The sequence below is a fragment of the Phocoena sinus genome, chromosome 19, assembly GCF_008692025.1.
Source record: "Phocoena sinus isolate mPhoSin1 chromosome 19, mPhoSin1.pri, whole genome shotgun sequence".
Taxonomy (NCBI): domain Eukaryota; kingdom Metazoa; phylum Chordata; class Mammalia; order Artiodactyla; family Phocoenidae; genus Phocoena; species Phocoena sinus.
Window position 1 is genome coordinate 7,375,317 of NC_045781.1, and position 24,436 is coordinate 7,399,752.

At 49.8% G+C, this 24,436-nt stretch overlaps 1 protein-coding gene and 1 long non-coding RNA gene across 3 annotated transcripts; one reads left to right on the forward strand and one right to left on the reverse strand.

Annotated features, from left to right (window-relative positions):
* Positions 1 to 462: 462 nt before the first annotated feature.
* FUT2 (fucosyltransferase 2) lies at positions 463 to 10,281 on the reverse strand. Of its 2 annotated transcripts, XM_032614382.1 has the most exons (3): positions 10,053 to 10,281; positions 8,458 to 8,579; positions 463 to 1,811 (listed from the first exon to the last, which is right to left on the reverse strand). In XM_032614382.1, exons 2-3 carry the CDS (start codon positions 8,558 to 8,560, stop codon positions 775 to 777), a joined length of 1,140 nt encoding a protein of 379 aa, XP_032470273.1. In that variant the 5' UTR covers positions 8,561 to 8,579; positions 10,053 to 10,281; the 3' UTR covers positions 463 to 774. The 2 variants fall into 2 exon arrangements, with proteins under 2 accessions (XP_032470273.1, XP_032470274.1); XM_032614383.1 differs by lacking the exon at positions 8,458 to 8,579 and having other exon boundaries at positions 597 to 1,811; positions 10,053 to 10,280.
* On the forward strand, positions 2,488 to 23,129 carry LOC116744532. Its single transcript, XR_004347081.1, has 4 exons — positions 2,488 to 2,514; positions 18,792 to 18,900; positions 22,590 to 22,791; positions 23,074 to 23,129. It is a non-coding gene; the product is annotated as an uncharacterized LOC116744532 (long non-coding RNA).
* Positions 23,130 to 24,436: the final 1,307 nt, after the last annotated feature.

Sequence of the window (24,436 nt, forward strand, 5' to 3'; positions counted from 1 at the left end):
AGGTTTCCCACACTCTTCAGAAGGGACCTAAGATAAGAACAAACCTCTTTGCTGCCTTGGGAAAAGGATGTCTGTGTGACACCTGACTATGTGGCAGCTTTCTTGGGACCACGGGGAGCATGTGGGAGCTGATTTAAGAGATTATGGCAGCTCAACAAGATGGATAGAACTGGGGTCTTTTTTTTTGACTTATTTTTATTTTAAAAAATATTTATTTTATTTACTTATTTTTGGCTGCTTTAGGTCTTCGTTGCTGTGCATGGGCTTTCTCTGGTTGTGGTGAGCAGGGGCTACTCTTTGCTGTCATGCGTGGGCTTCTCATTGTGGTGGCTTCTCGTTGCGGAGCACGGACTCTAGGCGTGCAGGCTTCAGTAGTTGTGGCTCGCAGGCTCTAGAGCACAAGCCCAGTAGTTGTGGTGCACTGGCTTAGCTGCTCCAGCAGCATGTGGGATTTTCCTGGACCAGGGCTCGAACCCATGTCCCCTGCATTGGTAGGCAGACCCCTAACCACTGCGCCACCAGGGAAGTCCCAGAACTGGGGTCTGGTTGAGCTGCTAAATTAACCCTGGAGATGTGCCACCTCTGGTCCTGTTGTGTGAGACACATGAACATGTTATTTAAACAAGTTAGTTGGGACTTCTGTTACTTGCAGCCTGAAGCATTATGGTACAAGAGGGCAGTGTTCTGGAACATGTAATAATGTGCTTCTCATACCTTGGAACAGATCTTGGGGGATCCAGAAAAGGGGAATGGAGTGCTGAGGACCAGCTAACATCAGTGCTTGAGGAGTGGGGACAGGTCTGCCGCGATCCCAGTCCAATCTGGCAGGAAGGCTGCCTCTGGCTTAAAGACTTTGAGGAAGGGAGAGTCTGGGAGGGTATAATTGGCCAGGTAGATGGTCTCTCCACCTGCGAGGTAGGCGGCCCAGATCCCAAACGTCCCAATGGTCATGATGGTGTGATTACATTGCGTGAGCAATGCAAAGTCCTTGGCGGGTGAGCCCTCAATGCCATTGCCGGCAAAGACCACATCCCCACGGGAGGCCTCAATGTTTTCCCGACACCAGGCCATGCCGTTGCTGGTGACCACGAAGATGGGGGAGCGGTAGCGAGCCCGGAACCAGTCCAGGGCCTGCTGCAGGTAGCCCCGGTCGGCCACCACGCCCTTCCACACGTTGGGCATAACGTGGACGTAGTCCCCCCGGCGCACGTGGACTCCTACGTAGGTGCTCGGCCGGCTCCCATTCACCTGCAGACCCCGCAGAAAATTCTGGGCCTCCTCGCGCACGTGGTCGTGCAGGGTGAACTCCTGGAGGATCTCGGCGCGGAGGTGGTGGTAGAAGGTCCAAGAGCAGGGGTAGCCGGTGAGGCGCACGTACTCTCCCGGGATGTGTCGGTACCGCTCTTCCATCCAGTCGTTCAGTGGGTAGTTCTGCCAGGGGATCCTTCTGGCCGTGGTGTCGTGCAGGACGGGGAGGGTGATTCTGAAGATGGGGGCCAGCGTGCTGTGCATCTGGGGCGGGATGAAGGCCGGCCGCCCATTCATCTTGGCCAGGGCGTACAGGGTGGCGTACTCCCCCATCTGGTTCCCCAGGCGGCCTATGACATTGATCGTCCACATGCCCTTTGGCCGGGGGCTCCTCTGGGGGCTCGAGGGAGATTCCTCGGTTGCTGGCTCCAGCGTCTGTAACTCCCACGTGGGCTGAATCTTCGCTAGCCTCTGCTGAAGGTGAAATACGGTGGAAGCCGTGAAGACAAAGAGGATGAAGGGGGCCGTGGGGAAGAAGAAAGGTGCCTGTGTGCTGAGCATGGCTGTTAGGAGAGGGAGAGCAGGAAACGGTTAGCTCAGGGGACGGAGGCCCTGGGCTAGTGCATGAAGCTGGCGGCGCAGTTGTCCGGGCAGACGTTGCGTGGACGTATGTACGTGTGGATCTGCTTTGCATGTGCATGGAAATGAGTGTGAATACTCGGGTTACACGTATGCAGGTACAGCTCTGGAGTGTGTGTTATGTGGCTGTGTCTCCACTGGACTCATATGTGCATGTTTACATGTGTATATGCCCCGTGTGTATATAGACACCCATGGCGTGTGCGTTGTATGAGCAGATATGGGTATTTACATGCTGTGTACGTATGTGAGTGTGGAATTGTGTGCAGGTGAATGGACACGTGTACATTGTACTGTACGGTTGTGTACGTACAGGCACACCTGATTCCATTGCGCTTCGCAGATACTGCATTCTTTACAAATTGAAGGTTTGTGGCAAGCCTGCATTTTCAGATGATGGTTAGCATTTTTTAGCAATCAGGCGTTTTTTTTAAATTTTTATTTCACACATAAAGTATGCAGATCTTAAGTGTCTAGACTGATGACGTTTTTTTCTTTTTTTTTAATCCTTTGGCCACAGCGCATGGCATGTGGGATCTCACTTCCCCCACCAGGGATGGAACCTGCGCCCCCTGCAGGAGCAGCACAGTCTTAACCACTGGGCCATCGGGGAAGCCCTGCAATCAGGTATTTTGTTGTTGTTTTTTTTACTCTAATACAGTATTTATTTTTCATTCACCAGGTCTTTTCTTTTTTTTAAATCAGGTGTTTTTAATTAAGGTATGTACATTGGATTTTTTTAGATAAAAAGCTATTGCACATTTAATAGGCTACAGTACAGGGTAAACACAACTTTTTTTTTTTTTTTTTTTTTTTTTTTTTTTTTTGCGGTACGCGGGCCTCTCACTGTTGGGGCCTCTCCTGTTGCGGAGCACAGGCTCCGGATGCGCAGGCTCAGCGGCCATGGCTCACGGGCCCAGCCGCTCCGCAGCACGTGGGATCTTCCCGGACCGGGGCACAAACCCGCGTCCCCTGCATCGGCAGGCGGACTCTCAACCACTGCGCCACCAGGGAAGCCCAAACACAACTTTTATATGCACTGGGAAACCAAAAAAAATTGTGTGACTTTGTTGTAATATTCGCTGTATCATGGTGGTCTGAAAGCAAACTCAAAATATCTCTGAGTGATAACTGTATTGTGTACATATAGGGGTGTGTACTGCATATATGCTGTGTAGGTGACGGTGTACAAATAGCATGTGTGTATACGTGACGCTATGCATACATTACGTGTATACACACTGTATGTTGAAATGTGGGTGTTTATAGACTGTAAGTATACGTGTGTGGCTGTCTATATATAATGAGTTCAAGTGTACGAACCTACTATTTACTGGGGATCCAGTTTCTTTCTGTTTTTATAAATTTATTTATTTGTTTTTATTTTTTTGGCTGTGTTGGGTCTTCGTTGCTGTGCACAGGCTTTCCCTAGTTGCAGCGAGCAGGGGCTACTCTTTGCGGTGGCTTCTCTTGTTGCGGAGCACGGGCTCTAGGCGCGCGGGCTTCAGTAGTTGTGGCGCTCCGGCTTAGTTGCTCTGTGGCATGTGGGTTCTTCCCAGACCAGGGATTGAACCCGTGTCCCCTGCATTGGCAGGCGGATTCTCCACCACTGCACCACCAGGGAAGCCCGGGATCCAGTTTCTAGAGATGTCCATCTCTGCATGCCCTGCCTATCTATATCCCCTTTGATGGGAAATTGCCCTGCTCATCAAGAGCTTGACCTGTCCACCCTCCTGGCCAGAGATGACTGAACTTGAGATAGATGCCTGGCTCCACAGTGGCTTCTCCTTTCCTTGGTTAAGGTCTTGACAAGTGTAGGCTGGCTCTAAAAGGCGAGTTGGCCAATTCACTCTTTTTTTTTTTTTTTTTTTTTTTTTTTTTCGGTACGTGGGCCTCTCACTGTTGTGGCCTCTCCCGTTGCAGAGCACAGGCTCCGGATGCACAGGCTCAGCAGCCATGGCTCACGGGCCCAGCCACTCCGCAGCATGTGGGATCTTCCCGGACCGGGGCACAAACCCATGACCCCTGCATCGGCAGGCGGACTCTCAACCACTGCGCCACCAGGGAAGCCCCCAATTCACTCTTTTGAGTATTTTTATTAAAAGGCTCAGAAGGCAGTTGGTAGGTGAGAGTTTTTTCCTCCTGATGCCATTTGGGTGTCCAACAATTCAAGTCAAATCTGACACTGTCTTCCTGGACTTTAGTATCAGATCCCACAAGTGAAACAGTTCAGCTCCAGAAGACTGCCTCCAACCTCAGACACCAGTCTCAAGTCCAGGGCCATTCATACTCTGACTGACCAGTCACAGATCGGGGATTCCCATGACCAGGAAACTACCAGGCTTAATAATTTGCTAGAATGGCTCATGGAACTCAGGAAGACACTTTACTTATGTTTACTAGTTAATTATAAGGGAGACAAACGAGTAGTCAGAAGAGGCCCACAGGAGGAAGTCCAGAGGGTCTGAGCACAGGGCTTCTGTCCCCTTGGCGTTGGGGTAGAACACCCTCCTAGCTCACGTTTGCTAACTCAGAGGCTTCCTGAAACCCACTGTTTAGGGGTTTTGTGGAGGTATCATTATGTAGGTGCGATTGATTAAATCATTTGGCCACTGGTGATTTGCTCAATCTCTGGTCCGTCTCCCCTCCTCAGAGCTGAAAAGTGCCAATCTTCTAATGAAGGCTTGGTCTTTCTGCTGACCAACTTCCATCCTGAAGCCATCTAGAGGGCTGGCAACAGTCGCCTCATCAAGTCCTATCACTTATCAATGAGAAAATGCCAAGGATATTAGGTGTTATGTGCCAGGAACTGGGGACAAAGACCGAAGGCCATTCTGTGACACCACAGCAGGTAATCTTGAAAGGGAGAGTAGGGGTAGGTGTGGCTGGCACATTATCAGTTGCAGGCTGAAGCACAGGAAGCCAGTAACCAGAAGATACCTGAAGAGATGTGCAGACACCTCAAAGGAACTTCAACTACTGATCAAGAAATCCCAGAAAATCTGCTTATATTTGAACAATACAACCTGTTCCTTTCAACTCTGGTTACAGCAGAAGCTAGTTCCAGGAGTTAGGGTGGTTGCATAGAACAGGCCTCCTGAAAACACATGGGACTCACTATGGTATTGAGACAGGAGGGAAGGGGGCAGGGCACACCCTTAAAGAATGACACAGCCATTGAGAAAAACAGGGTGTGACAAAAACTGGTTAGGGGCTTCTCTGGTGGCACAGTGGTTGAGAGTCCGCCTGCCAATGCAGGGGACACGGGTTCGTGCCCCGGTCCGGGAGGATCCCGCGTGCCGCGGAGTGGCTGGGCCTGCTGAGCCTGCGCATCCGGAGCCTGTGCTCTGCAACGGGAGAGGCCACGGCAGTGAGAGGCCCGCGTACCGCAAAAAACAAACAAACAAACGGTTAGAACCACTTAGGTCCAAGATGGCGGAAGATTCAACTTCCAGTAGACCCTGAGCCTCATTCTATGCTCATTGTAATACATTAGCATATGCAAAATGACACACCCACAGGGGCCACGACAGTTCCGAGGCTGACCATAAAAGCCCAAAAAGCAGGCGATGGTCCAGTTCCTAGAAATCTCTGTCCCTTCTCCAAAATAGGTGGAATAATCCTCCCACTTCTTAGCCTGTGAAATTTCCCAGCCCATAAAAACTAACCACCCCATATCTTGGGGCCACTCTCATCTTCTGAGATGGTCTGCATTCTACCTATGGAACGTGTATCTCTCTAAATAAACTTGCTTTCACTTTACTATGGCCTGCTCTTGAATTCTTTCCTGTGCAAAGCCAAGGACCCTCCCTTGGTGGCCCGTCCCAGAGACTCACCCGAGACCTGGGACATGACAATCCTCTCACACCACATTCTCCTGCGACATCATTATAGGAGGTCCAGGGCATTGAGGATTCCCCATCTTGGGTCATAAATCTTGACGCAGTGGTTTGTAGAGTGAAGCAGTTAATTAAGCTATTGGCTGAGATTGTTTAGAACAAATCAAAGGCCCCGAAAGGATGAGGTTGCAGAGCATAAGTAAAGAAAAGTAGGAAACGAATTGGTTCTGACTCCCCATTACGTGGCTAGAAGGCAGCAAGGAAAAGCAGAAGAATCCTTACTTAACGTCATCACAGTTAACACCTTACTGTTGCTAAGACCCCATCTAGAAATGATTGAGGGGCTTTGTCCTTCAGCAGTCTAGGCTGGACCGACACATGTCGCTGCAGGGGAAGTCCAGGTCTGGCCACCGACTCAGCAAGCTTGGACTCTGAGTGAATGGGAATGCCGATATCTGGGAGGAGTCCCAGGAAAGATGGCTTTCTGTTCTCTCAGCTCTTCCAAAGTCTTCCCTCCTCCTTCTCTGTGAATATGAGGTTCCCACCCAGGTTAAAAAAAAAATCCCTTCCTCCCGAGCAGGCTTTAATCGCAGCATATCCTGGAAGCTCTGCACCAAAGTAGGTTAGAGATAAAGGTTTCTGTTTGATTTGGTCTAGAGCTTGTGTTCCTGGTCAAACTGTTGAACCTAATGGCCATTAAGAAGAGAACACTGGGGCTAAATCAAGCTAGCTGTGACCTGATTGAAGCTGGGAAGCTTCCAGAAGCTATGCCGGTGTGGTCCTTTAGGGTTCATTATGGTTGAGAAAAGTTAGCACGAGACCTAATGTAGCAACATCCCTGCTTCTGATCTATAGGTCTCCGAAACCCTCCGAGTCCATTAAGATCACAGGAGGGTTCTCTTTCCAGAAAGACTCAGCCTTGTCAACTAGATGCCTGGATTTGAATTGAACCAACTCACCTGGGGGTGTGGGACCTTTGGGTGTCCCCAGGTGTTGAACACAACCAGAAATAGACTTCTGGGTGGTACAACCTCCTCTAGCCCCTTCCGCATTGAAACGAAGGAGCCAGGGAGGCTGGGTTTGGTGAATAAGGTTTAGTTCAAAGCTCGGTTTTGGCTCACGAAAGTCTCAGCCTTATTGACCACAAGCTCCAGATAAGGCCGCTTTCTCAAGGCCACTGAAAGTGAAGCCTCCACTCACTCAGCCCTGCATGGAATGTACTTGACTCGGTGACTTGGAGAGGACAGCACTTTCATTTGGGTCCAGGTCCCCACAGGATTCCTCAGACTCTGCCCCTGACGGGGGAGAGGAACCCTCTGAGGACTGGAAAGCTGGAGGAAGGAAGAGAGAGCATCGAGGGAGGAGGAGGAAAGCTCCTTGTGGAGTGGCCTCTGCCTTCTCCCCACCACGGTTTTCTCTTCCCTCCTCCAGCTTGAAGGGCAAGGAGAAGACTTGGAGCCTCTGTCTGGCTCCAGATTTGCCGAGCTCGGGACATGGAACAACGGGGGCCAAGGGGGATGCTTGTAGGAAGGCAGAAGGATGGAGGGAAGGAAGGGAGAGAGAGAAGGAAGGAAGGGAGAGAGAGATGGAAAAAGACAGGAAAAGAGAAAGGGAAGTAGAAAGAAATGGAGAAAAAAACAGGGACAGAGAGAGAGAGACAGAGAGAGACAAAAAGAGACTGAGAGAGAGAAAGATGGAGGCAGGGAAAGAGAAACACAGAAAGAAACAGAGACAGGAATAGAATGACAACAGAAGAGACAGAGGGAGAGGCAGAGAGGGAGAGAGAAAAAGGCCGCAGGGCAGGATGGATCTTCCTCGACTGGGTCCCACCTCCAGCCCCTGCTCTGCCCCAACTCTCTCTCTCTCTCTCTCTCTCTAGGTCAGTCCCTTTTGAGATCTCTCAGTCTCAGTGTCTTTATTACACAGTTCCTCCTGTGAAGGAAGGGACAGTGTCCATCTTGTCCCCTGTGTGTCCCCTACAGCCCTCGGAAGCTGGGCTCGGCACATAGCAGGTGCTCAGGAAATACACGCGGTAAGAATGCAGTCCCTGTCTGGCCCCATTTTTTTTTTTCTCCCTCCTCAGTGAGTCTCTGCCAGCATCTCCCTGCCTCATTCATTTTCCTATATCCCCCCCCTTGTTTTTTTTTGGTCTCCATTTCCCAGCACCTAGTAGGTTAAAAAAAATGAATATTAAAAGCACAGACTTTCACAATCAAACCTCTTCAATTCTGGACCGGCAGTGGGTGCCCCTGAATGTTCCTTTGAAATTTGTTTACAGCAGACAGAAAGACCAGGTAAAAGGAAATGCAGAATGTTCTAGAACAATGTCTCTCAGTCTTCCTGGTTGCTTCTCCCCTCCCCACCCAGGAAGGGGGATTGGCCACTGCTGAGGAGCCTCACTGGCCTCCAGAACTCGACCCCATGACCTTGACCGAGGCTTCAGGGAGAAGAGGAAGAGGTGGGGAGAGGCTCACAGGGTGAAACCCAGTGTCTGGGAGTAGGGGGCCACGCTGCGAAGTTTTGAAAGATTTAGGTTTGGAGAGAAGCTCTGTGGGGTGTGGCAAGAGTCTCTGATTAGCTGTGTGACCTTGACCAAGGGCCTCTCAGTGTCATCATCCAAAAAGTGGGGATAATATAATATAATAACAGCACCTCTCTGCAGGGCTGTGGAGTGAATGCTGGACCACACGGGCTGTTCCTTTCATCTGGAGCGGGAATACCCCAAACTCACATTTATGTCGGGCTCGAACCAAACGTCCTGTCTGCTGTCGTCGTACTCTCCTTCCTCCTAGTTCAGTTATCTTGCTGAATTTTAACAACAATCTTGAGATCATAAACACACCAATTTAAAAGCTAAGGAAACTGGGGCTCAGAGACCGGTCAGAGAGCGGGTGAGTGGCAGGCTTGGGGAAAGGCCAGGGCTGCGGGGGGTGGGGGTGGGTGGGTGGAGGAGACCTGGAAATCAGCACCTCCTGACATCGTCGGGGTCATTGGAGGTGAGCTCTTGGGGAAAGCCGACAGCTGCAGTCAGAATCTAAGGCTGCACAGCTTCTGACAAAGGGGAGGATTCTGCCTTTCCCTTCAGTCCTCTGAGGTCAGGAAGTCCATCTCCTTACCTGCCCTCAGTCCTTCCAGCTACATCACACCCTTCAGGGAGGGGTGAGAGGAGGAGTCAAGGTCCCTCGCTCTCCCCCCCTCCCGGCCCGGTCCCCTGGGAGTCATCCCGTGAGGGGTTGCCCTAACTTGGCAGGGGGATTCTGCCTCCAAGTCCCTCAGAAAAGTGGGGCCCCCCAAATCTGCTGATAGCTTCTTTTAGACTCTCATTCTCATCCACTTCCCTCTGTCCCAGGCCTGGCCTCATCCCCTCCCCTCTTGGAGTCTGGCCGGAGCCTCCGTGCCTCCCCTCCCCCCACCATCTGTCCCCACGTGAGAGCTCACCCTACCGGCTCCTCTGCTCAAAACCCCGACTCTCCCCAACCTGAAACCCAGTCCCATCACACCCTGTAATTTGCGTGTCCGATTCCTTGAGCTCAGTCCCCGCCCAGCTGCAGAATCACCTCCACACCCACGCCGCCGGGCACGAGCAGCTTTGCCCTGTCCATCCCCGTCACCGAAATTCACCCTATAATCACAGCGCTGAGGAAGAGCTTAAGACAACAACGTGAGGCTACCACTTTGAAATCCCCAGCGTTCTGCTCGGCCTAGAACTGAAACGGTGACTTAGGATAGAATCCAGGGAGTCAGGGATCCGCTCACCTCCCCGGCGGGGGGCTTGCCTGGGGCTGGAGCCTGCAGCCCGGACTCTCTGACCAGGGTCCTGCCGTCCGTCTCTCAGGGGTCGGCGAGCAGCCTACCGTGTGGGACCAGCACATTCCAGTTACTGCATCCTGGCCTTTCGTTCTCAGTTTGCCTCGGTTCCGGGGAACCGGGTGACAGGAGGGAGGGAGGGAGCTGGTGGCCTTCGGTGGGGCAGGGGAGAGGGGTGGTGACAGAGGGGATGGGGGTGAAGTCAAGTAATAGATTTGCCAGGAAGGAAGGTGATGGGAGCCGAGGAGGGCGGCTGGCTTGGGGGCTGACGGAGAGGTCAGGTGGCCGGTGTGCTGGGGGGCAGAGGCGGTGGGCGCCTGGGCTGGGAGGGATGGACCCTCTGCTTCCGGAGACCCCCCCGGCGAACTGAGTCTCCACTTGCCGCTGAATCCCTGGGATCAAGTCTCTTCCCAGCTCTCTGTCGTGTGTGTGTGTGTGTGTGTGTGTGTGTGTGTGTGTGTGTGTGTGAACACAAGCGTGCTGCAGGTGCAGGGAGAACTCCCAGTCGCCATCTCTCACCTGGTTCTGCCTGGACGACAAAGTGGCTCCGCGAGCAGCTCAGTGCATTCCGTTCCCTCGGGTTGACTTCTCAATCAGAATCTCCCGAAGAACCTTCCAGCACCTGTGGCCGAAACCCGCCCAGGATCTACCCGGAGCCTGAGGGAGGCGGGAGCTGGAGCCAGGTGAGCCCGGAGCCCCTCCCTCTTCCCTGGGCGCTACCAGGACTCTGGCCCGGAAGGCTGCCTTGGGGAGGGGGAACAGAGTTCTGCTGGGCCCGGCTCTTCCCGGCTCAGTCGTCTCAGCGTCCTACATTTATTTAGCTTGGCAAACAACTGTTAGCACTTACCTGGCCAACCAAACTCATCCCATCTTCACAATTCCTTGAGAGGGGCACCCTCTAATGGTACAGCGAGGAAAACCGGGACACAGAGAGGCGAAGTAACTTGCCCAAGGCCACATGGCTAGAGAGTTGGAGAAGCTGGAATATGAAACCAGGCAGGACGGAATCTTGGAAAACACTTGGCAAGTAGCAACGCTTCTCAGTTTCCCATATTTCAACAAAGATTCCCTTAGGAAACGACCGTTTGGCATCTCTTAATGGTATGTTATGGGTCCAGGTGTGAGAAAGCATTTTGCAGGAAACTACCCTCAGCCCCTTTCCCTCTCACTTTACTCTTTTATTTTAATTTATCTATTTTATTTATTTATCTTTGGTGGTGTTGGGTCTTTGTTGCTGTGCGTGGGCTTTCTCTAGTTGCAGCGAGCAGGGGGCTACTCTTCGTTGCGGTGCACGGGCTTCTCATTGCAGTGGCTTCTCTTGTTGCAGAGCACCAGCTCTAGGCGCGCGGGCTTCACTAGTTGTGGCGCACACGGGCTTCAGTAGTTGTGGCCCGCGGGTTCTAGAGCGCAGGCTCAGTAGTTGTGGCGCACGGGCTTAGTAGCCCCGCGGCATGTGGGGATCTTCCCGGGCCAGGGCTCGAACCCGTGACCCCTGCATTGGCAGGCGGATTCTTAACCACTGCGCCACCGGGGAAGCCCTTCTCTGTCACTTTAGCAAAGCTATATTATAATTAATTTTTAAACCAGGCATATTCATGCTCAACTCATCTCCAGCCCAAGTACACCTTTCACATCTTTTAATCGCATAATACTCTGCCTGACTTGTTGGTTCTTTCCGTGGATCAAAGAAGTAGAAATGAAGAATTAACAGATGACCAGGTCTCTCCCCCAGCTTCCCCTTCAGTAATCTCCTGAACAAACTGTGTGACCGAACTGTGTGATAAAGATAACATCTAGAGGAAGTTTCCGAGAGTCCACAAGCCTGCACACAGCTGGATGATGGTGACGACTCTGACCCCCTATCTCAATGATTAACTGGGACTACTTCCCTCTTTCCCTTACAAGTTTCATGGCAGAATCTGCACAGGTGGTTTTCGGGGGGCCACTGAGTCCACCATCTCCCCAGATTGCCAGCAGTCCGATTAAAGGCACCTTTCCTTTGCTGTCAACGTTTGTATTGATTTTGTAAGCGGTGAGCAGCGGGACCCGATTCACTCGATAACATTAATGGTGTATCATGGGTCCAGGCAATGCTTGTCTATGGCTGCCACACTCAGGCGCAAGACTGATGAAGAATTTTACTAGGGAGGGGTGGGGCAGGCATCAGCAGAGCCCCTAGCAGTCCTAACACTGAAAGAGGAACAAGCAGCACCTCTACCCCGTGAAGTGACAGGAGGTCCCTGCGCCATCTACAAATGCCCCCCTCAGCCTTCCCTTGCCAAAAAAAACCTGAATCCTATCAAGCCTCTCACTGTAATTGCCAGTTTTCAGAAAATAGGAGGAAGGAGGATGAAGTTGCCAGTGAATCAACACCACGAGGATGGAATTGACCAAGTCCAGAAAGTGGGACACAGTCTGCAGGACAAATGACCCGGTTTCTCCAACGATTCAGTGACGTGGAAAAAAGAAGCAGGGGTGGGTGGAATTACCTATAATACATGCAAAGCGGATTCAGGGCTCAGAAACATATAAACAGATTTTTCAGCTGTACGAATGTCTAACAGGTTGTTCAAAAGTCATGGGGATGAAGGTTGATTCTTCCCCTTGTAACTTTCAGTAGTCCTGGCCCTCAGTCACTAAGTGCTGTGCTAGTGTCGGAAAACCACTTTAACAACTAAAAAATGTCCCCATGGATTCCCAGAATTCCCCCTGGGGGACAGTACTCCTCATCTGAGAGCTGTTGTCTTTAACCCTTCTGCTCTCCTGTCTTAGCAGCACCAGCTCTCTGCAGAAGAAAACCCTTCTTGGTAGCAATTGTCAATTTCCGCGGTGTAACAACTCCCACCATGACCAGTGGCTTCATAGTGTATGAATATCTATACAAAATGTCCAGAATAGGCAAATCAAGAGGGATAGAAGGTAGGTTCGTGGTTGTCAGGGGCTGGGGAAGGCAGGGAATAGGGAACGACTGCGGCTCCGGACGCGCAGGCTCAGCGACCATGGCTCACGGGCTCAGCCGCTCCGCGGCATGTGGGATCTTCCCGGACCGGGGCTCGAACCCGCGTCCCCTGCATCGGCAGGCGGACTCTCAACCACTGCGCCACCAGGGAAGCCCACCGGTTTCTTTTTGAGGGAATGGGAATGTTCTGGAATTTGATAGTGGTGATGAGTGTGCTAAAAATCACTGTATCATATACTTTAAAGTGGCAAATTGATTATTGCCATTATCAGTTGTGATGTTGAAACCAAGCAGGAGCCTGTGGGGCTCCTGGGCACAAAAGCCTTTCTGTGTTCCCTTCCCTGCCTTTCCAAAGGGCAGGTTCAAACAGATGCTAATCAGGGAAGGGAGGGGATACAGAGACAAGGGAGGAATAGTCTAGAAACAATAGTGCAGCCTTGGGGCAGGGTCCTGGTTCCCCCTCAAGGGATACACATAACAATATCTTTGAGCTGTTTACAGAACTAAAACCCAGCCAAAATGGAAGATGTTAGCATTCTTCATTCCAGAGAAGACCACCTGAGGCCAGATTAAAAGAACCAGAAAAGCTCATCAGGAGACCACCTGAGACCAGATCAAAGGAGTGCAGGCCCTTCACACACCCTAATCCTTCTCAACAACCCTGCCCTTGAACCATTGCTATAAAACTGCTCACCCAAATGCCCCCCCCCCCCCGTTGGGACACACAGTTTTGAGATGCACAAGCCCACTGCGTCCCCCTTTGCCTGGCAAAGCAATAAAGCTCTTCTTTTCTAATACTTCACCCAAAACTCTGTCTCTGAGATTTGATTCGATTCCGTGCACAGAAGCTGAGTTTTCGGCATCAATCTCACTGGCCCTAACCCTCCTCCGCCCAGCCTGGCCTCGACGTTAAGTTCCTCACACGCTTCCCCAAGCCTCAGCAGCCAGGTGTCTCGCTTCGACTTCTGCTTTGCTCTTTTCAGACACCCCAGCTCAGAATGCCAAGGAGAAAGCCCAAGGTCACACAGAGAAGGTGACACAGAGGCAGGTTTCAATCCAAGTCACTCGTACCCAAATCCTCTCTTGCCCTTGCCTGGCCAGTGCCTTTGCAATTTGGGTATCAAGGTTAGTCTGACTTCTTGGGGCTGCCCTGGTGGTGCAGTGGTTGAGAATCTGCCTGCCAATGCAGGGGACACGGGTTCGAGCCCAGGTCTGGGAAGATCCCACATGCCGCTGAGCAACTAAGTCCGTGCACTACAACTACTGAGCCTGCGCTCTAGAACCCGCGAGCCACAACTACTGAGCCTGCGTGCCGCAGCTACTGAAGCCCGTGTGCCTAGAGCCCATGCTCCACAACAAGAGAAGCCCCCGCTCTCTGCACCTAGAGAAAGCCCGCGTGCAGCAACGAAGACCCAGTGCAGCCAAAAATAAATAAAATAAACAAATTTATTTTTTTAAAAAAAAAGCCCACACACCTCAACAATGTGACTTTTCTAGGCCTGTGTTCTTTGCAGTTTTTAAGACCACGACTCATTGTGACACAGTTCATAAACACACAGATACAGTCCTTTTTGCCACTTCAAGTGACATATTCACAAGGTCCAGGGATTGAGATGTGGACATCTGGGCAGGAGGGTGAGGGGCATTTTTCTGTCTACTACATGTTCTGTAGTTTTATTACATTTGACTTTCGATCAGTCCGTTTGTCCAGCTCTCAATATCGCCCTGAGCTGCCTTTTGGAGGCTGAATCCTGTCTGATTTACACACTTCAAAATTTTGGCTGTTTCATGGTAGTACATGTGTGTAGTGTGTTGGCTGCCGGAGCTGGCTTTCCTTAGTCTTTCATGGGGACTCACCAGAGACAGGTCCAACCAGGATGATCTTATTATCTTGACTCCGTGGATTCCTTTGCCCTAAGAAACTTGATTATGGAGAATTGTTAGGTCAGGTGGGTCCTGTGAATAGAGCTCTGTAAAATTCCTCATGAGCTCAAGAAAGGATGTAGTTGTCTGGTGATAGTCATTCACTCAACAAGTATTTGTTGAGTGCCTACTAAGTTCCAGGTGCTGTTCTAGGTGTTGAAGACACAGTAGTGAACAAAACAGACAAGGGTCTGCTCTCATGTGGTTTACATTCTACTGGGGAGATAGACAATAAGCCAAATAAAAGCCAAAGAAAGGGACTTCCCTGGTGGCGCAGTGGTTAAGAATCCGCCTGCCAATGCAGGGGACAGGGGTTCCAACCCTGCTCCGGGAAGATCCCACATGCCGCGGAGCAACTAAGTCCGTGCGCCACAACTACTGAGCCTGCGTGCCACAACTACTGAAGCCCGCACGCTAGACCCCACGCTCCGCAGCAAGAGAAGCCACTGCGATGTTCTTATCACGCACCACAACGAAGAGTAGCCCGTGCTCGCTACAACTAGAGAAAGCCTGTGCACAGCAAAGAAGACTGAACACAGCCAAAAATAAATAAAAATTTTTTAAAAAATGCTTAGTCTGGGGCTTCCCTGGTGGCGCAGTGGTTGAGAGTCCGCCTGCCGGTGCAGGGGACGCGGGTTTGTGCCCCAGTCCGGGAAGATCCCACATGAGCCATGGCCTCCGAGCCTGCGCGTTCGGAGCCTGTGCTCCGCAGCGGGAGAGACCACAACAGTGAGAGGCCCGCATACCGCAAAATAACCACGGAACAAACAAAAAAAAAAAAACAAACAAAAAAAAATGCTTAGTCTGACTTCTTGAGCCACCAAGAACCTCCATAACCCTCTGTTTTATATTCATACTGCACCTTGAATGATAATGAAACAATAATAATGGAATCATAATATCTACAGTGGCTGTAGGCCCCTGAACGCAGGAGCCCTATTGCTGGGGATATATGTTTATGTATAGCTGATTCACTTTGTTATACAGTAGAAACTAACACAACATTGTAAAGCAATTATACTCCAATAAAGATGTGAAAAAATAAAACTCAAAAAACAAAGTTTGTGTTGAATAAATGCAGGGGTGCCCAACGCCTACATAGCGAGTACTCTTGTGAACCTCTTGCCCGTAGAGATGGAGAAACCGAGGTAGAGGATTCATGCCCTTCCTGGGAGCCCACAGCTGAGGTGGGCAGAGGGGGATTGGAACCCAGGATGTGATGTTCGGGGACCCTGGCTCCCTGCCATCCTTCAGCCCAACCCCTACTTAACAAACCTGAAAGTGGCCATCACTGCACGAGGCTAGCTGCACAGAAGTGGGAAGCAGTACAGAAGAGGGGCACGCTGCGTGTCACGGGCCCAGGTTGGAATCCTGACTGTGCCACACGTAAGCTCGGGGACTCTGGGTGAGAGACGAACTTTCCCTGGCCTGTAAAAATAGCCTGGCACCTGCTTCAGAAGATTGCTGTGGATAAGCAGTGAGGCCCCATGGGAGAGGTACCAGCAGGTGGACCATTACTAGTAAGCAGTGACTGTGAGTCTAACCCCCTCTGCAATGGTACTGACCCTAAAGAGGGTCCTGCACGGACACCTTCTGCACTTCCTCAAACACTGATCCGTGTTCTCTTGAAATGCAGCCGCCATGCTGTGAGGAAGCCCACCTATCCTTCAGGAGGGAGGCCACATGGAGGGGACCCAAGTGTCCCAACCAAGCTCCCCATTGAAGGCAGCTGCATGAGAGACCTCAGATGACCTCTCATGGAGAGAAGGACCACCCAGTCAATCCCTATAACTTAGAAACCATACATTCTGCAGTTGAAGCCGTTCTGTTTCAGGGTGGTTTGTTACACAGCATTAAGGTGGCAGTTCCCTGAGAGGTAGAGGCTTGTCTGTTTTGCCCCCTACTGTGTCCTCACTGCCAAGGACATTTCTTGGTAGATAGTAGGTACTCTATACATATTTGTTGAAGGAAGGGAGGGAGGGAGGGAGGAAGGAAGGAAAGGATTTTCAGAACTTCGTGTCCTGGACTGATGTCCATGAAATGTAAGGGAAGCCAGTAACTACCCACCAGCCTCTATGTATGTATCTATAGCGTGTGTTTAGGTGGCGGCTGTACGTATGTATACAGACACCCCTTGGAAATATGGAGGGTTTGGTTCGAGACCACTGAAGTAAAGCGAATATTGCAATAACTCGAGTCACACAAGATTTTTGGTTTCCAAGTGCACGTAAAATCATGTTTACACTATACCGTAGTCTATCTATTAAGTGTGCAATAGCGTTATGTCTTAAAAAATGTACATAGCTCGATTAAAAATACTTTAGTGCTGGGGTTTTCCTGGTGGTCCAGTGGGCAAGACTCCACGCTCCCAATGCAGGGGGTCCAGGTTAGATCTGTGGTCAGGGAACTAGATCCCGCATGCATGCCGCAACTGAGAGTCCACATGCTGCAACTAAGAAATCCATATGCTGCAGCTAAAAGAGGTCCCGCGTGCCGCAAAGAAGATCCCGCGTGCCGCAACTAAGACCTGGTGCAGTCAAAATAAATAAATAAAATAAATATTAAAAAAGAAAAAACTTTAGTGCTAAACGATGTTAACCATCATCTGAGCCTTCGGCGAGTTATAATCTTTTTGTAATAATAACATCAAAGATCAGTGATCACAGATCACCATAACAAATATAATAATAATGAAAAAGTTTGAAATATGGCGCGAACTACCAAAATGTGACACAGAGACATGAAGCGAGCAAATGCGATTGGAAAAATGGCGCTGATGGACTTGCTGGATACAGAGTTGCCACACTTGCAAAAATCGCAGTATCTGCTGAAGTGCAAGAAAGCAAAGCACAATAAAACGAGGTCTGAAAAAAAAAAGAAAAAAAAAAGAAAACGGGGTCTGCCTGTAGATACTACTATCTCATTACATAACCAGGGCCTGGGATGCCAGAAGTTTCTTGATGGAGGATTGTCCCGCAGCCCCATGGCTTTTGAACATTTTGCCAGACACGCACGTAGCTGTAAAACTTGTTTATAGGTAGCTGAGCCCAGGACATGTTTTGCTTATTAACCGTGGAGTTGGAGGTTGCACGTGGAGCCCAAGGCTGCATATTGGTATGTGGATAGGATGCTCCCTTGTGACCACAGGGAAGGTGCATGGGTATCCAGAGCTGAGGGTGAAACGCTGGAAGCTCCCTGGATGCCCCGCCATCCACGGGCTCGGCATTGGGCAGGAGATACTCAGCGTAAACTAAAGGACCACTTCCAACATCCTTCCAGCCTCTATCACCAAGGTTACCTGTGGCCTCTGACTGAGAGCCCTATGGGGTGGGGACTGAGGCCAGGCCACTCTTAAGCTGGTCCCCTGGCACAAAAAAAGGAGCCTTGGTAAATTTTTAAAAACTGTATTATGGAATTTAAATTTAACAACATGCAGAAAAGTAGACAGACTAGTACAATAAAGGCCCACATACCCATTGTTGTTTTCAACGCTCTACCAGTCTTGGGCATCTATACCTCACCCAGGCTTCCTCATTCAATCTGTAAACATTTCATGGTGCTTCTCCGACCGGTGAGAATATTTAAAAATATATAACAAACCCCATGCTGTTACTAGATCTAAATATTAACAGTAATCTCTGAATATCACATAATACCCAGCCTAAATTATAATTTCCTGGAGAGTCTTAAGCCTGTGTTTTTTCTTTGAACCACGACCAACACACCCTCATGTAAAAGTGAAAATCCACTGGTCCGTGCCCCAAAGCCCACACATAACAGCACCCTTTGCTTTGGGTTTTGTTTTTTTTTTTTGGACACACCATGTGGCACACAGGATCTTAGTTCCCCAACCAGGGATTGAGCCCGTGTCCCCTGCAGTGGAAGCTCAGAGTGCTAACCACTGGACCGCCAGGGAATTCCCAGCACCTTTTGCTTTGTGTGTGATGATGGCTAATACTCACTACATGTGTATGTGTGCCAGGAGCTAGGTTTTTTAAAAAACAGCTTTACTGAGCTATAGTTCGCATACTATAAAATTCACCCATTTAAAGTATACAGTTCAAAGAGAGTAAATCCTAAGAGTTCTCATCATAGGAAAAAGAAATTTTTTTTTCTATTTCTTCAATTTTGTATCTCTATGAGATGCTGGATGTTCACTAAGCTTATCGTGACAATCACTTCATGATGTATGTAAATCCAATCATTCTGGTGTACATCTACAATTTATACAGGGCTGTATGTCAATTACGTCCCAATAAAACTGGAAGAAAAATAAATAAAGTACACAACTCAATGGTTTTGAGTGGCTTGGAGATCAGTGACTTCCAAATCGGAATGGATTCAGAGCTCTGCACCCATCCCTACTTTCATTTTAGAACATGTTCATCGCCCAGTTAAGCAATCGTGGCAAGGAAGGTCTCCATTCACTCAGCCCTGGATGGAATGTACTTCACGCGCTGACTCAGAGGACACATGACTCTGTGGGTAAGTGCACACACCCTCTGGCCACGGGCTGCTGATTTCAGCTTCCCACACTCAGTAGCTGTGTGATCCTGGGCAAGTGACTTCACCTCTCTGAGGGTTAAAACAACGCCTGGCCAGAGAACCACATATTGTAGGAAATGTCCAGAAAAGGCAAGTCCATAGAGACAGAAAGCAGATTGGTGGTTGCCAAGGGCTGCGGCACTTAAGAGGGAATGCGGAGGCTTTTCTTTCAGTGGCCATGAGGAAGGGGCCTTATCTGGAGCCTGGGAGCAATAAAACTGTGGATCTCCTGCGCTCTAGCTGAGCTGCGAAATGAACCTTATTTAGCAAACCCAGCCTCCCCGGCCCAAGAGGGTTGTCCCATCCAGGAATCTATTTCTGGCTGGGCTGAAATAAACACATGGAGGCGACCCAAGGGACCCAGCCCCATCTGGGTTGGTTCAGTCCAGGCATATAGTTGGACAAGCCTGAGTCTCTTCTGGAAAGGTAACGCTCATGCGATCTTAATGGGCTCTGAGTGTTTCAGGGACTCATAAATTCAAAGCAAGGATGTCGCTGTAAGGTCACTCCTGCACCAAATCTGTGTAGCTTCTGGCAGCTTCCCAGGTTCAACCAGGCCCCACCCTGCTTGACTCAGCCCCACTGTTCTCTCAATGGCCCCTGGGTTCCAGGCTCTGACCAGGAACACAGATCCTGGGCCAAGGCATCCGTGCCCATGCTGGCTGTAACCTGTTTGTGTGCTAAGCCAGAAGCACTGACCCGGAGATTAGTTGAGTAAATGCACATTAAACGTTGTGTTCGTTTCGTGGGGCTGCTATAACCACGTACCGCAAACTGGGTGGCTTCAAACAACAGGAGATTATTCTCTCACCTTCCCGGAGGCCCAACGCCAATCTCTACCTCAGTCATCGTGGGCGTTCTGTGTGCCACCTGTCGTGCTGGAGTAGGGCCCACCCTATTCCAGTGCGACCTCATCTTAACTAATTACATCTGTAAAGACCCTTTTCCCAGATGTCACATCCTGAGGTGCTGGGAATTAGGATTTCAATATCTCTTTTAGGGGGACACAACTCACAATTCAACTCATAACAAACGCACACGATGTGCTGACGCTCTCTGGAGCGCTGGGCTATGAGAGCTCTGTCTTCAGAGACCCTAAGTAGTCCCTGTCCTTCTGGGCATCCTTGTATCCCCTCTGGTGAGGAACAAGGGGAAGGTGTCGAAGGGCTTGCTACCTTCTGGTTTGGGCTTGCAAATCCAGGAAGGAGCTTAGTAAATATTTCTTGAATGAACTAGTGTAATTGTTGGCGGCTGGCCAGTTCCTGCTTTGGCCCTGATAAAATAAAAGCTATAAACTTCCTTGTCCACCAAGGCTCTTCAAACACAGGGAACAGAGCTGGGTCACCCAAGCTTCTAGGTTAAACAGAGCTCAATAGAGTATATCGAGCTACTCCATTCAGCTCCTGGAGGCAGCTGGTGCCTGTTCTGTCCACCGGCAGGGCCCTTTCTGGGTGCAGACCTCCTGGGAGGTAACAAGAGAGGGTGGCTGTGAGCACGGGTCTTCTGAATCTTCCCCCAGCACCTAAAGGTCCCCAGGATGTGCAAGAAAAGATGTGCAAGGAACTAGCGCCCAGCTTCCCACCCATGGGTGCTGACAGCTCCACAGATTTCATCTTCATCCTCCAAGTCGGGTCTGTGAGAAATGTCACCTCTCTTCGTTATTTTCTGTGAGTCAATTTGATTTTGACTGAGAACAAGTCCTCATTCCACTAAGCTGGCCAGAGATTCAGCTAGTGGTTTCAACGTCAGAGCAATGTGGGCATTTCAGACTCAACGTGGGAATTTCTGTGTGTAGTACCAAACTCCTGGAGGCATCACTCAGACTCCCAGCAGGAGATGGAACACTCATAAGAGGTGACATGAGAGGAGTTAAATAGGATAGTTTACCAAGATGTGGGTAGGGTGTAGGGAAAACAATGAGAGACAATACAGCTCCCAGGGGCTAGCAACTGTGGGGAGCTGTTACCACCTCTAGATCAGCCGGGATGGATCTGGGACAATAAATGCCCCAGCTTCACTCTCCTTCCTCTTCCGATTTCTGGACTGTGATCCCACTGACCCAAGCCAACAGGAAGGCATAGGGCAGGGGAGCTCGCAGATACTGTGTTGGCCAGTTTGGGCTGCCGTAAAAAAAACACCCCCACCTGGGTGGCTTAAACAACAGAAATTTCTTCCTCCCAGTTCTGAAGGCTGAGAAGCCCAAGACCTGCTGATTCAGTTCCTGATGAGAACCCACTTCCTGGTCTGCAGATCAATAAATGTTTGTTAAATGAATTACTGCAATTTATTTTGGTGGCTGGTCAACTTGCACATTTGCCTTTATAAAAATAAAACGTTGGCAGAGAGAAGACATCTCTCTCATGTCTCTTATAAGGGCACCAATCCCATTTACAAAGGCCCCACTGTTACAACCTAATCCCTCCCAAAGGCCCCACCTCCAAATACCAACACATTGAAGATTAAGGCTTCAACATATGAATTTGTGGGGGACACAAATATTCAGGCCACGGCAGATAACAACAGACAGCCTCCCAGGGCACAGAACAGGGGGAGAACATTGGAGATGAGATTTGGAGGGGCAACAGGAAGAGACCTAGCACTTGAGTATTTTATTGCAATGTGAGATACAGTTGCCATCCACTTCTATACTCTGATGTTGTTACACTTTTTCTTTTTTTTTTTTTGGCCATGCTCTGTGGCATGTGGTATCTTAGTTCCCCAACCAGGGATTGAACCTGGTTCCAATGCACCTGCTGCATTGGAAGCGCAGAGTCTTAACCACTGGACCGCCAAGGAAGTCCCGGATGGTGTTGTTACACTCGACAGACAGCCAGGGGTCAGGTCTGAGGTTCCTCTATCCTTCTGGCTTGAATCTCTCCCAAAGAGTTAATTTGGGAAAAGATCTTGGCTAAGGTAAATTATCCTGAGAAGGGGCTGGTCCTGAGAGAATGGAGGAAAAAAGGGAAAGGGAGTAAAACCTGTCTGACTCTAGAGGGTAGGGCTGGGAATGGAGGCTGGGAGCTGTTATGGGCTGAACTGTGTCTCCACAAAAATTCCTATGTTGAGGTCCTAACCCCCAGAACCTCAGAACGTGATTGTATTTGGAGACAGGATGTTTACAGATGTAATTAAATTAAAATGAGATCATTAGGTGGGCCCTAATTCATTATGACTGGTGTCCTTACAAGAAGAGGAATTCTGGACACATACACGTACAGAGGGAGGACGTAAAGTCATAGAGAGAAGTGGTCATCTGCAAGCCAAGGAGAGAGGCTCGGAGTAGATCATCCCCTAAGAGTACTCAGAAGGAACCAGCCCTGCCGACACCTTGATCTCAAACTTCAAACCTCTAGAACTATGAGATAATAAATGTCTGTGGTTTAAGCCACCCCATCTGTGGTACTTCGCTACAGCATCTCTAGCAAACTAATACAGCAGCTTCCAATATGGCCTGAAATAATCTTCACCTCCTGGTATCATACCCTTGTGTAGTCCCCTCCCACATTCAATCAGGCTGCTCTGTGTGATGGACAGGATATGACAGAAGCGACATTGTGTGACAAGGTAAGGCTCCGTTGTAAAGGGCATTGCAGTTTCTACCTTGGTCTCTTGGGTTTCTCTCTCTGGAGGAATCCAGCCGCCATGCTGTAAGGACACTCAAGCAGCCCCAAAGAGATCCACATCAAGAGGATGTGACCAACAGCCAAGAGCCAGCAACAATTTGCCAGCCATGGAAGTGGATCCCCAGCCCTAGTAAAGCTTTCAGATGACTGTGGCCTTACCCGACACCTGACAGCAACCTCACTGGATATCCCAAACAGAACCACTCAGGTAAGCCACTCCTGAATTCCTAACCCACAGAAACTCTACGCGATGATAAATTCCTGTTGTTGCTTTAAACTAATAAGTTTTGGGGTCATTGTTTCACAGCAATAGACCGCTAACACAGAACCTCCCTCCCCAGCTCCCCTCCCCTTCAGACCCTGCTCCTGCTTGGTTTGTTTTTTCATTCTATTTTATTTTTCTAATATTTATTTAATTATAATATTTTATAATTTTATTATAATATTTATTTTATTTATTTCTAATATTTATTTTATTTGGCTACGCCAGGTCTTAGCTGTGGCACACAGGATCTTCGTTGCTGTGTGCGGGATCTTCGTTGTGGCGTGCGGGATCTTTTAGTTGTGGCATGTGAACTCTTAGTTGCGGCATGCACGTGGGATCTAGTTCCCTGACCACGGATTGAACCCGGGCCCCCTGCATCGGGAGCGCGGAGTCTTAACCACTGGACCACCAGGGAAGTCCCAATCTCCTGCTTTAACATCCCCCTACCCTTAACCCCGCACCATGATGACACCATCAAGGACTTAAGAAGTAAACTGGGGCCCAAAATGGCTCTGGGGAGGTACAATATTACTAATATGTGAAAGGAAAGGTGTTCAACTTCGTAAGTATGCCAAGAAATGGGAATTCAAATAAGATACTTGGAGAGGATTTGCAAACAGGAAAGAGATGTGACTGAAATGTTTTCTAAACCAGTGCACCTATGTTTGGTGTAAAATTTAAATGAACATAAATAATTGTGTGTTAAAATTTTTTTTAATATACAAAAAGGAGTAGTATGTCAATAAAAATATTGGTTACCTCCATACTTCAAAATATACCAAACACAAGAAAACGAGTATTGTAATCACTTAATCCAACTTTTGTCCATATTGGGGTTTCTCACAGTGGCATTGGGTCCTGAGGGCACAGGCAGTGCCAAGGTGTCAGGTCACCTGCCCACACAGGTGACTGCTGACGTGGCCATGGCACGGTCTCTGAGGCCCCTGCCCCTCTGTGGTCAGCCTGCTGCTTCGATGACATGTGGGCTCTGGGCATCTTTGCTGCTGCGGACCAAGGCCTGGTGCTGAGTCCTGCCCTCACTGTGAGGCCCTCCCATGCCCCATCCTCAGCCTGGGGACGCCCCCTCCCCGCCAAAGGTATCTCCCTGAGATTCATGCTCTCAAATCCTCTTTTCCCTCACATTCTTTCATGATAAAGCCCCATTAAACCCAAAGCCTGAATTCTTTTTGTTGTTGTTGTTGTTTTTGCGGTACGTGGGCCTCTCACTGTTGTGGCCTCTCCCATTGCGGAGCACAGGCTCCGGACGCGCAGGCTCAGCGGCCATGGCTCACGGGCCCAGCCGCTCCGCAGCATGTGGGATCTTCCTGGACCGGGGCACGAACCCGTGTCCCCTTCATCGGCAGGTGGACTCTCAACCACTGCGCCACCAGGGAAGCCCAAGCCTGAATTCTTAGCTGCCAAAAATACCCAGCTCCTCTTTACTTGAAGGCAGGAAGAGTTTCATCGCCAAACCCTCCAAGGAGGCAAGTACCAAGTATTTGGACTCCATGCTCCCGGATCTATAAAGAAGGAGAGGGCAAAAATACGTTTCCATTTCAAAGCAGTCCAAATGTCCAGGGCATGCCAA

Excerpts from the sequence above, each read along its gene's own strand:
- FUT2 (XM_032614382.1), bottom strand. The coding sequence starts at position 8,560 with ATGATCTCAAGATTGTTGTTAAAATTCAGCAAGATAACTGAACTAGGA. Across the intron at positions 1,812-8,457 it reads GGTTCGAGCCCGACATAAAT|CCATGCTCAGCACACAGGCA; the intron begins GTGAGTTTGGGG and ends CTCTCCTAACAG.